This window comes from Vanacampus margaritifer, chromosome 5 (genome assembly GCF_051991255.1).
Source record: "Vanacampus margaritifer isolate UIUO_Vmar chromosome 5, RoL_Vmar_1.0, whole genome shotgun sequence".
NCBI lineage: Eukaryota > Metazoa > Chordata > Actinopteri > Syngnathiformes > Syngnathidae > Vanacampus > Vanacampus margaritifer.
The window spans coordinates 22,512,206-22,525,916 of record NC_135436.1 but is presented as its reverse complement, the minus strand read 5'-3'; the positions used below and the strand labels follow the sequence as shown (position 1 = coordinate 22,525,916).

Sequence of the window (13,711 nt, the reverse complement as noted above, 5' to 3'; positions counted from 1 at the left end):
ACAACATGAAGCTCAAATGTGACGCACAAAGAGAAAGAGGAGTGCAGAACCCACCTCCACACGTCGCTGCTCTTGGAAAAGAGAGACAACTTGATGACCTCAGGCGCCATCCAGGCATACGTGCCCGCCGCGCTCATCTTGGTGGTCTGGTGCCACTCTCGCGCCAGGCCGAAGTCGGTGATCTTTAGGGTCTTCCCGCTCAGGTCGTCACGCTCCACCGGCTCCAGGATGAGAACTGAAGGGGGAAGAATGCACAGGATACTTAATATGTGACACAAACGGCAAATAACTCAAACATGTGCACTCACAGTTTTTAAATTCTTATATGGTTAAGGTTTTTGCTGTAACACTCATAAAAATAAAAAAAAGGCAAAACCTGTACAAAATAATATAATCCAGTACAAGAGTTGTTTTCCTGAATTCTGCTTTTGCAAAGATAATAATGCTAATTTTTTATTCACTGTGGGTGAGTTATTACTTTGATTTTAAACATATACTCATTAAAACTAAATAAATGCATAAACTTAATAAAAATAACTAAAAATAAATATATTGTTTTTCCAGGTTGAACAGGTGTAGAACTAGACTGCAACACATATTGAGCTGTTATCAAAATGCACATCGTGATAAAAGTATTAGTTCAACAAAATAAAAAAATAAAAATAAAATCATGAAAAATATAAATAGATGCATATACAGTACACGTATAGTAATTTAGAACAGAAAAAACATTAAAATAACAGTTTTTGGGATAAAAATAATTTTAAAAATAGATAAAACATTAGAAAAAAAAATACTTTTGTTTTCTTAATTAAACAACTAAACTTAACTAAAGAAAAAAATTAACTTGCAAAAAAAAATCAAATTGTGATTATTCTTCTTCTTATTTTTTTTTAAATAAACAGGTCTACATATAAAACGGACCAAAAAAATTGCATCTCAAATGAGTTTACATCTTCCGTTTGGAGCGAATGGAAATTACATTTATCAATTCCAGCTCCCTCAAAAAATTTTTTTTTTAATAGGCAAAATAACACTCTATAATATTGCACTTTGCAAAACTGCCACGATTTGCTTTAATTCAACTGACATTATGCTGAAATTTCTGGCGTGTGTGTGCGTGTGTGTGTGTGTGCGTGTGGTATAATACAGACATACAGATACACATTGAGAGACTCTTTAGGAGCCACATAAATATTAGCTGTTCTTCACAGAGGATAAAGAATAAATTCCTGTGAAAATGGTTATATTTTCTGTCATCGTGTGTTGCTCCCCCATCTCAAATATCCTTAGCTAAAGGCTTATAATATTGTTACGCTGATTTTATTCATTAGCGTCTATGATGTTTTGCATTGTTTGTTAGCATGAGGCTAAATAGACTCCTGAGTTGTGAATACACAACATGTCATTCTGTTTGTTTTACGCTTAATTTGACAGTTAACAGCTGGGAGTGGAACCCCCCCCCCCCGCTATATTTCTTTAAAAAATACAAAATAACAAAATATCCATAGTTTTTGTAGTTTCCAAAATATTGCTGACTCAGGAGATTGCACCACAGCAAACTACAACCGCAATAATAATGAGCCTCGCGTTGTTTGCATGATGTACTACCATCTTTTCCCCCTCTCGAGGACTTCCTCCTTCATTTCCGCGTGCGAGCCAGCTATGGAAATATTTGGAGTGTACACACTTGGCAAGTACTGGGAGGCAGGTGGAGGCTGGCTTCTCGCGCTCACGCTTATCTGCAGGCTTATGCAAAGGGTGGCGGAGCCCGTCACACACATGCACGCACAAATAGCAGAATCTTTGTTTACACACACACGCGCTGTCCTCAACACACACAGCAAAGCCTTTACGTGATAAAAGGTGTGCCTCTCTGTCCACAAGCTCTCGGAGAAACCTGTTCTCGTTCTTCACAGTCAAACTATTGCCAGACTGTGACTTACGAAAAGATATGCTGCATTTACATCAACAAGTGTATTCATATCTGTGTCAAAAGTGGCACTACATGAACCAGAGCAAAACAGATGATTATGTCCTCCGCGTCTCATTTATTAATACCAGCAAGTCCTCCAGCCGTCCTTTTTATTTCATGCCAGAGACACAGCTGATCTCCTCCTCGGGGATCGACTTCTTCTCTCTGGACGCATGCGAGAGACGTGTTTGCATGTTGACAAGGTGGAGGGAAAAGCTAATGAATTAATGTGCTGGTCTAGTTCTACATTGTTGTAGTTTCACAAGTGGAGAAAACATATTTAAGATCGCATTCACAAGCATCAGGTTTTTCTTTTTTTTCTTTTTTTAGTCCAGTAATGATAAACAACACCTATGATAACGTGGGAAGCAACACAGCATATTTTGATAGAGATGGAAAATATTATGAGTACTGTAATATAAGACATTATGACCACTGGCACAATATGAAACTCAACATGAGACGTCAATCAAAAAGTAATAAATAGGTGTGTCAGGCGATAAATTTTTTCTATCGTAATTAATCACATGACTTTAATAGTTAACTCACGATTAATCGCACATTTTATATCTGCTCTAAACGGAAAATAAAATGTACAATAAAATATTTTTTTCTAAGTTTTTATACTCTTAACATAAGTGGGAAAAAATATTGAACTAATAAAAATATGGCTGCATCTTTTAGTCATTGATACAGTACTTTCATAATAATTCATAAAATTGAGTTAAAATTGAAAAGATGTACTCTATAAAAACGAGAGTGATATTGATTTGTGTTGGTCATTTTGCTGCCACCAGATGGCATAATTGCATTTGTAAGACTGTGACAGTTCAGTGCTTTTTTCTTTTCATATTAAGAGCTATCTAATATTTAACATGAAGTAACTTGTGAAATTATGTCTTGTAAAATACAACTTGACTCCAGTCTCCACAAAAATATGCATTATTATTACTGCTAAATTTTGATGTGGACGTGTTTGTTGCGTTGTGACTGGAATAGCCCAGTACAGGTTTTCCAAGTAAGGGGCGGGAATTAATTGCAGGTTAAAAAAATGAGTGGCGTTAAAGGAACTTTAAATCAGTAGGCGGGGTACACCCTCAACTGGTTGCCAGCCAATCGCAGGGCACACAACAACCATCCACTCTCACAATCACACCTATGGACAATTTGGAGTGTTCAATTAACCCGCCATGCATGTCTTTGGAATGTGGGAGAAAACCGGAGTACCCGGAGGAAACCCACGCTAGCACGGGGAGAACATGCAAACTCCACCCACAAATCCACTCAGTGAGAGTAGACAAATAAAATGACGGTATCTACATCTGCAGTTTTGGCTCACAATCTGACGCTCTTTTTGCCATACTAAACAACAGGGATATGCAGTCTGGGTAAGCAAGGGAGGCACTGCCGCACTGCTGCCCCCTGGTGTTTTTTCCTTCCCCCTGCATGTGAATACTACCTAAAAACAACTTATGATAACATTAAATCATGTTCCATTTTAGTTCTAGTATGTCCGCTCCACTATCATAAACATGTTGTGACTTGCATTGCGCCGACTATTCAGTCCCGTTTTGACATAACCATTAACTCGCTACTTTTACTTTCTTCATCCTTGGACGATGAACCCAAACTGAGAGTTGAGAAATACACCTGAGTCACTGGTTAAACAACAGCAGTGGTGCTCACATGGTGAGTCAGTACATTCAACTCAGGTAACACATTAGCAAACAGCGTGAGCCCACCCCACAGAAAAAAATGAACGTTACATTGCAGTGGAAGGGAACCTCTTTCCTGTCAGTGTGCTATTTCAGTGTGAATAACGACATCAAAGGAGCAGGAAAGCCAATCAATGAGTATATATTATGTGTGTATGGGGATTGGAATGTTTTCATTTCCACTAAGGTTTTATTGAATTTCCACCTGAGAGTAGCCCAAGGGTGCTTTAGTTCTGGAGTCATGGGAAGCAAAAAAGCACAATATAGTATGAAGCTCTCTCTTAGGTGCTCCAGTTAATTAACTAATTTGCTCATAAAAACGTATAAATATGTTCTATTTTAAATGTTTTAAGTGTCCCAAAGACATATTTATAGTTTTTTTTATTTTTTATGCTAAAGCATAGAGAAGGCTTTGATGCAGCCTGTTAACTGCAAAGAACGGTTGAAGAAATGGTAGTTATTTCACAAACGGCCAGCAGGTGGCAGCAGAGCAAAAATATATCAACCAGGGCCATGTTGAAAAAAACAAAACAATTACTCACGATTCTAAATAGATTTGTGAATAATGATGAAACTTAGCTATATTCTAATACTAATTGCTGCAAAACGGAAACAGATAGAAATATATATTTTTCCTGATAAATGAAGAGACTTTAATCTTTCTTTTGGTAGGTTCCATGTTTTTATAGCAATAGAACACAATATTCGGTTGGCCTTGCAAAATCAGTCAAAATCTAGTAAAACAGCTGGGAGTGAAGGGGATTGCTTCTGTGAAATTGGCTGGGAGTGAATCAGTTAAGAGGCAAGCAGCAGCTGTTTTTTTTTTTCAGAGTCTCTGAATATTGGAATTCTTCTATCACCTAACGTTTGTAGTGTCATTTGCTGAACTAAGAGGATTCCGAGACTTTATGTAGTTTATGTGTGTGTGAGGGAAGGACATGTCAAACAACTTTACGTGTTGTTTTGGCTAAAGTGCTGCGTCATCACTTTGTTGTTATGGTAACAAGGGCGGAGGTCACACTGGCTAAATGTGCGGGCGTGTCACCGATCAAAAACCTTCTCGTTATTATTTGCTCCTTTAATTTTAAGTAATGGAAGTTCTGAAAAAAATAATGTGCACAGCTCAAGGATACAATTATACAGTAGTAATTAAACAGAATGTAAATAATGAAGCAGTTTGTGCAGCATGATATCATGCATTCATGTGCCGCTCCTTGTAGTGTGTTCACCTTGGCCACCAGGGGTCAGCAAAACACATGCATAGGTATATACATGAAGAAGACTGTCACAACTGCTCAGTAGGCCGCAGTAATATTCGTAATTTCCCAGATAAACAGATAAAGAATATATGGAAGTATTCTTATAATGTCTGTTGGTGCACAAGACACTTCAAACTGGACATTAAAACATACACAAAAATAGAATGCCGAGATGCTGTCACCAAGCTTGTACCTAATATTATGGCGCTAGTGTGTTACGCAATCCCACCACATGAACATTTTATAACCAGGAATTTACGCTCATGGTTAGATTGAGCAGCAAAAAAGAGCTCGGGTTGCCATGGTGCCAAGCCAGCGGCTCAACAAGTTCATGCACCACCTCCCACTGTCTTCCAACACTTTTGCTCCACTTTATCACATCCCACTGATCACTTGACAATCGGCTCTTCTGACATGCGAACAGTGTTACAACTCAACTGGAAGCATCTAAAACATGCATGGGAGTGGCCCACAATTTTTCACCGGAGGGCCACATGCGTGCAAATCCTAACTACATGTATGGCAAAAATGGCATTTAAATAAATTTTTTAAAAAAATGATTTTTTTACATGTGCAAATGTCTGTTTTATGTATAATATAGTGAACATCCCATCACAGCAAACCAAGCTGCAGAAACAACAACAAAAAAAAAAAATATATATATATGTGGTGGATTATATGTGTAAAAAGCAGGCGGTGATCAGGGCGGGGCAAGAAGACGAGAAAGCAAAAGTGTTGGCGGTTTGATGGCGACAATGATGAGGATGCGCGTGAAAGCTGGAGAAAACAAGGCCACGGAAGGAGGGCGAGATATCGCAGCTGGGAAACGGGGGCGAGGCAGAGGAGGAGGGTAAGAAAAGGACGTTTGGGCAGAGAAGGGACGTGCACGGGCTGAAAGGAGGATATAATGAGGGGATGAAAAGATGCGGCCTTGCAGAGGAAAAGAGGAGAAATGACCGGAGGGAGAGCTATTGTCCTTCTGCTGGCAGCACGTCGCAACGTCGTGTCTCAATGACTCCCGCTACTTTTCTGCTACAGCCTTTCACAAACAAATCAAGCAAGAAATTTGCCCTTGAATCAGTGCTGGGACTAAATATTAACTCTAAATGGTATAGTTTCACTCATTGCTAACTCATTGTTGTTAAATATGCAGGCCGCCACCTCTATGAATACATTATGGGTCAATACTACTTATTAATGAGCCTTTAAATGAAATAAGATAATATTTTCAAACCTGATTTAACAGACTGTATTTTTATGCTTGCATTGCTCCCACACCTGCTATAGGAAGCACTACACTGCAAAATATTTATACAGTGTTGCAAATCATATTTTCTCATTGGAATGAATGGAAATGCCAAATCGCTTCCACTCTACACATATAGAATAGGAATGACATCATTAAATAAAGAATTAAACAGCTTTTGTCACATTTTGCTGCAGTTCAATCTACATTGTGATTCTCTTTTTGATAGCATTACATGATTGTGTCATTTAAGTAAATATTTACCTTGAAAGTTTGTGTTAACGATCTAAATGCTTGTGTAATTTTATGTATGTTCAGTTTTATATTATATAAATACACTGTGTGTATATATATATATATATATATATATATATATATATATGTAAATTACGGCAAACATATCATATTAAATACAAGACATTTTGAGCCCTCTATTTCATGAGTAGAATATTTTTTTTCCCCATTAAAACCCCGACGTATACAATCTGACACATGCATTGCACGGATAATCCATTAGAGGGCAGTATTACCCAGCTGATGGCTTTCCCAGCGACCTTGCAAGATCACCCCAATTGAGAAAGGAGACACTTATATTTATTAATAGTAGGATTTTTGAAATGCTAATATGCTTGATATGTCTGTTTATTATTATATTTTTGATAGTTATAAATGTACAAACTTTGTGACCGCATGTATCAAATATGACACAAATCAAAAGTCTTTTTTTTTTTGGTTAGTTTGTTCAAAAGGACCAATAAATACACCATTTACAAAGAATCTGAATTTTCTCTCATATATTTCATGGTTCAAGGCTATATAGGGTTTTAAGAAACACGCATATCGACACGTATCGCAACAGTCACACAATCGCTTCGTTGGTGATTGTAGGTGAAATGTTGTGATTCCCACCCCCACATTGCTTGCATGTGCAACATTCGTACTGTCATTACATCTTGTACTAATTCCAGATAAACCCATTACAGGCATCTTGTGGGTCTCGTCCCATGCAGCATGTGTTACTGATACCCCAGCTTGGCTCCACATGGACCAGCACCAGGCGCCGAGGCTCCGCTCCAGAGCGCTGTCGCTGGAGCACACTCTCGCCCTGCAGTCATTCACTTTGTCTGCACACAAACGCAGCTTGCCAAGTTCGTGCGACTAGACCGCCCTCCTCTTTCTGAAGACATGGAGCTTTTCAATGAGAAGGCCTCTTCTTGGCTCTTATAGTGATGGAGTGTGTGGTATGAGATGGGGGAAAGGACACCACTTTCAATTGAGTCCATTTATCTTAAACTCTCAACTAAGAAAAATGGAGATAGTCAACTATTTTAGTATGACAGATTGAGAACTCAAGTGGGACAATGACGATTTTGGTCTTTTTTTTTCTTCTTTTTTTTACAGGAGAGCTCAGTATTGTTCATTCGATTTGACATCATCATTGCTCTCCTTTTTAAAAAAAAAACAAAAAAAAAACAACAAATCAATTAAAAAAAATTTAATAAATGTTTTTTTTTTTTTTTTTTAATACATATACATATATATATACATATACACACATATATATATATACTTTTTTTTGTATGTGGGTGAGTATGTGTATGTGTATGTGCGTGTGTGTGTGTGTGTGTGTGTGTGCGTGCGTGCGTGCGTGCGTGCGTGCGAGCGTGTGTGTATTCATCAGTTCACCTAAAGCCCATTAAAAAAAATCCCATACTAATAATATAATATAATAATAAATTACCAAATGCAGAAACATCAATGTAAGTTATCACGATGTAGTGGCTCTCGCTAACAGACAGAATTAAGTAACCGGAATTAGGTTAAAAAATTCTATATACGTAGACCATGTTTCTATAAATTTTGATATTTGGTTTTTATTTGAGGCAGATATTTTTTCCATTAAAATGTGATTTATGAGGAGGTTAGACCATTGGTCGATATTCAGAGTTTGTTTATTTTTCCAGTTAACAAGAATTGTTTTTTTAGCGATAGTAAGGGCTACAAGTGTAGATTGAAATTGTTTATGTGGTAAGTCAGTTGTTGTTAGGTCACCTAGCAAACACAAGTTTGGAGATAAAGGTATCCTACAGTCCAAAATAGCGGAAAGTTTTTCTAAGACTTGATCTTGATTTTGGTCATTTTTTAAGTGAAGTGTATGAACGAATAGGAAAAAAGACATATCATTCGTTTTAGCTGCAATTTTGACATGAGTTCAACACTTTGTGGCAACATCCCAGAAAGTGAGGTTCGGAGATTGGTCGATCCATTTCCTACAAACAATGTAACTTTTTTTATTGATCTATACCAATGACATATTGTGAAAATTACATAATTAGCTGTAATAAAATTGGGACAAGTTCATCATTATTTCAGTATATATGCTTTTTGCGACATTTTGTGTTATGTTGGGCTGTGATATTTTCCTAACATAAAATAACTGCCTTGGCTCAATAAAAGTTTGAAAGATAAAATTTCAACCGACGAAACTGAAGATGACAGTAGACTTTACGCAGGTCTGATCACCAGGGTAATTGGATCGGCAGATATTTGGCATTTTATGCAAGGTCGGCAAATGGTTGTAATGTTAGAATTTGTCCATCAATCAATGATGTAATTGATCGGACCCGCAAAATAATATGCAAATGGTGGCCGTTTGTGGGCTGGGTCAGTCCCAACCCTAAACAAATAGCGTCAACTGTACAGTAAATAGTCAAGTTGTTTTAATCAAATTGATAGATTGGTCCATCTTCTGATTGGATTGGTTCTCAGTTTGTTTGTTTTTTACTTCACTGATCAATTATAACTCAAAAGTCCTGATGTAAAGCTGAGATGAGAGTACCTGGATAAAAAATGTCATTGTCGTCTAAATCACGGATAGATAAATCCACCAAAACTTTAAAATCACTTTCCTGCAAAAAAAAAAAGAAGAAGACAAAAACGGATTTAGCCCAGTCTAGTTCTCAGTAGCTCAATTGCTGTCCAAGTGCCCCCATGTGTGTGGCTAAAGGTGCAGTGGGCCAGCAGGATGCCCGGCACCCGCTCCGTTTGGCCCGAGTCGTCACTCGCTGTGCCAGGCTGCTGGCAAACAACAACAACAATGACTCTCTAATACAAGGCTAAACATACTAATAGGCCAGGAGCTGAAACAGGGAGTGAATAGGAGCGATGCTGTGCACTTTGCATACGTTTACCACGCTTGTACTTTTAAGACGTATTTATGTAGATTGTTGACCTACTTCCGTATGTCTACCAGTGTTGAAGACAATCAGATGCAAATTTGGGAAATGTAAGTTTTGTGTTGTAATTTGGGAAGCACATTACAACACCCTACATTTGCCGCGCACGTGTCATCAAGTTAAAGCCAAAGATTCTCATCCATTGCATTAATTTGCACATCGGCGTGTCAAAAATGGAGCATGGGAATGGAAGCAAATGTGTGTCACAATTCTTCCAGGCCCACAGAGAGTCTGGTCTGCACTGCAATGCAGTAAAGCAAGAGGGGGGGGGGGGGGTGTTCCAATCAAATGTTTATTGACTAGTGGAGAAAATAATCGCGCGTGCGTGCGTGTATTGTGTTATACTCTTGCGGCCAATGCCTGGTGATGTCAGTGTCACGATAACACAAGTATAACAAGTCCTGTGCGATTCAAACATCTGTTAAAAGCCTGCTTGTGTTCACACAGCCACAAACATGAGGACAAAGTGCACCGACAACGCAGCTTCTGAAATTCTGACGCTAGGCCAATATAGCAACGACACTAATGCAATCACGATTTGGGCTGTGTTTAATTTTATTATCAGGAGAAGCAAACTTTGCACACCCCACTGTTTTAGACTACTGTAGGAATTTTAGCTGCTAAAGAGAAAATAAACCTTGAGATGTTAATTTGTGGAATGATTTTGGAAATGCCCGAGCCACCTCAACTGGTTCCTCTCAACGTGGAGGAGCAGCGACTCGACGCTGAGTCCCTCTCGGGTGACCGAGCTTCTCACCCTATCTCTAAGGGAGAGCCTTAGAAACCAGTTGAGGTGGCTCGGGCATCTGGTTCGGATGCCTCCTGGACGCCTCCCTGGGGAGGTGTTCCGGGCATGTCCTACCGGCAGGAGGCCCCGGGGACGACCCAGGACACGCTGGAGAGACTATGTCTCTCGGCTGTCCTGGGAACGCCTTGGGGTCCCGTCGGATGAGCTGGCTGAAGTGGCTGGGGAGAGGGAAGTCTGGGCTTCCCTGCTAAAGCTGCTGCCCCCGCGACCCGACCCCGGATAAGCGGAAGAAGACGGACGGACGGATTTTGGAAATGACCTGAAAAGATCTCAGTCACAAAATTGTTTAAAAGCAAAGTTCAAAAGAATTACTTACATCAGTCGTGAGCATTTAAAAATGTACCTATGCTGTAATTTCTTTGGATGTATCGGTATGAGTGTAAAGAAAGTTGTATATGTGAGTACCAGGATGTGTTTTTAAGATGTATTGTGGTATGTGTCTGTAGATTTCATGTGCATATGTCACTGGCGAATGTTAAAAGTGCACTTGTATATATGATTAGGTTTATACATTTGCTTTTGTTGAAATACATTACCTTATAATTTTATTAACATAAAACGAATAAGGGGTAGGACTAGATCATTTTTTTTACTTCCTCCTACCCCTTTTGAACATATAAACTCTCGATTATTTTCTTTTTTACTTCCATTTATATTTTAGACTTGTAATGTGTTTTCTTCGTGTTTCTATGTTCAATAAAGAACCAAATCAACAAAACAAAAAAAATATTGACCTCTTGTCTCTTTGTATTCAGCGTTTGAATGTTCTCACTCTATAGCAAAAATGACAGGAATTGGCCTCCCTTTTTGAATACTTATAGAGGCAATGTAGGTGCGGTATGCCTTTTAAAGAGTTAGTCTTGGATGCCATCTCTCATTTTGACTAATTGATCAATCAAGTAGCACATGCCTTTAATTTATATTGTCCCTCTTGGATCCATTAAAAATGATCACTTTATACACCTTGTATGCAGCATGTTTTTTTTTTTTTACAATTCTCTACCACACTGTGTCCCTCGTTGTGGCCTGTGGCATGTTTCACAATGTTACCCTACACACAAAAGTCAAAACTGGTGTTATACATGTCCCCATTGCTGCATTCATCCATCCATCCCTCCCCCCATCCATCCATCTCTCCATTCCCATTCGAGCCTCCAGGGGTTTTCTACATTCCTGCTTTGCTCCTTGCTTGCTCGCATCCATGCCTCCACTCTCTCATTCCCTGCCTGGAGTCGCCCATGGCTGCTTTTTCCTCCTCCTCCTCCTCCTCCCCTGCAGTGACTCCTCTGCCACTGTGAGCCATGCTCTCTTTCTGTCTTGGGCTGCGGTGTGAGAATGGGGTCATTGTTGCTCTGTGGCGATGTGTACATGTGTTTGTGCTGTGTGTGTGTGGTATGGAGAGAGTGGGCTCCTGCTCTAGCGCCAGCGTGTCCTGTTGTCCAACCTCCATGCGCACACAAGGACACATACTCGATGCACTGTGCTGGACAAGCGCACAGACACGCCTGAATATGGACGCTCGTGAATACAGAGCCTGTCTTGTAATTGTTCTGTAATCCACAAGGACAGTGATACTAAATATCAATACCACGCTGGGTAAAATGAAGTAACGTTTATTTGAATGCATAAATAAAAGAAATGTAGGCCAACTTTTTTTTGTTTTTTACAGTTAGCAGGAGAGAATATACAGGGAGGTTGTATATATCCACTCTCCGTATAAAGTAGAAAAGGTATGAAACTGTCCTCAAAAAACACCCAAACTAAGATGGACAAACTTTTATGCTCAAAGTCCACATTTGATTGAAGTGGAAGTCAACCTTAAACATTTCTTGACAATATGTTATATGTGACCTCACTAGTCTAAACATGACATTCTGATTAATATTACAGTAGTGGAACATGAGTTACGTGGCAAAATCCAGCCATTTTTAATCAATCTAAGGGGGCGGACATTTTGCCACTTGCTGTCGACTGAAAATGACATCACAGTTGCTCAGGGGGTCAGGCAACGACCAATCACAGTTCACCTGTTTTCTGAAGCTAAGCTGTGATTGGTTTACCTGAGACCTGAGCAACTGTGATGTCATTCTCAGTCAACAGCAAGTGTCAAAATGGCCGCCCCCTGAGACGAGTAAAAACGGCTGTTTTTTGCTGCATAACTGATATTCCACTAACGCAATATCAACCAAGATACCGTATTCAGACTAGTGGGGCTGCATAGAACATATTACCCCCCAAAATTTTTTGGACAAATAATATGTTCTATGCAGCCCCACTAGTCTACTTATGGTATTCTGGTTAATATTGCGTTAGTGGAATATGAGTTAAGCAGCAATCAATATGAGAAGGCTGCTATTTTGCCACTTGATGTCGAGTAGAAATGACATCACAGTTGTTCAAGTCAGTAACAACCAATCACAGCTCAGCTTCAGAAAACAGGTGAGGTGTGATTGGTCGTTGCCTGAGCCCTGAGCAACTGTGATGTCATGTTAAGTCAACAGTGTCATGTTTATTTTCAGTCTTGTTTAGTCCCTGTCATGTTTAGCCTCTGTTTTCCTTGTGTGTTCCCCTTGTCGTGTCATTTCCTGTTTTATTGCGAAAAGTCTGACTCCTCTCGTTTCAGGTCACTTGCCCTTCCTTGTTTGGTGTCTTTGTCAACCCTGATCCCTGATTGTGTCCACCTTTCCCCATTACCCTCATGTGTCATCCAACCAGTGCCCTCAGCCAGGTGTGTCTTGTTATGTCATTAGTGTTGGTGTATTTAGTCGGTTGTCTTCCCCCTGTCTGTGTCGGTTCATTTTTGCTGTTGCCACTGTCGTAAGTCTTTCGCCACGTCACGCTGACCTTTTTTGCCTTATCAGGATCCATGTCATGTTGTTAGTCTCGCCTTAGTTGTTTTGTCATGTTTAGCGTCATGTTTTGTTAGTTCAGTTTATTTTGTATTTTGAAGTTAGTTTTTTTTATTAGAAATTAAAACCTCTTTTTGGACTGCACCTCTGCCTCCTTGCTCTGCCTTCCCGCATCTGGGTCCTAAAGCCCCCACCATACTGACAAACAGCAAGTGTCAAAATGGCTACTGACATGGCTAAAAACGGCTGTTTTTTGCTGCATAACTCATATTCCACCAATGTAATATTAATCACAATATCATGTTTAGACTAGTGAGGTCACATATAACATATTATTGTCAAGAAATGTTTAAGGTTGACTTCCCCTTTAAAATCATGTCATTCTGTAGTGTAACTTGTAACTAACGGTTGAGTGTAAAAGCAGTCCAGTCGCAGTCCCATCATTTCTAACTTGCACTCGTCTAAGTTAGCCACCTTGTCACCCTCGACCACTCACCAAGGGATTAGCTACCGGGACCAGCCACCTTTCTAATCCTTTTACTCAACAGCCCCACTCTTCTTTATTCTCACAGCCGCAGCCAGGCTGTATTATATAGGCCTCTATACTCCATATCATGCCTCAC

The 13,711-nt window shown here is 39.5% G+C and overlaps 1 protein-coding gene across 1 annotated transcript in view; it reads right to left on the bottom strand.

Annotated features, from left to right (window-relative positions):
- map3k10 (mitogen-activated protein kinase kinase kinase 10) overlaps positions 1–13,711 on the bottom strand; it is a 30,957-nt gene that overhangs the window by 9,853 nt on the left and 7,393 nt on the right. The window contains exon 2 of the mRNA XM_077566054.1: positions 55–235. Within this exon, the coding sequence (XP_077422180.1) occupies positions 55–235 (181 nt within the window). The remainder of the gene's footprint in view (positions 1–54; positions 236–13,711) is intronic.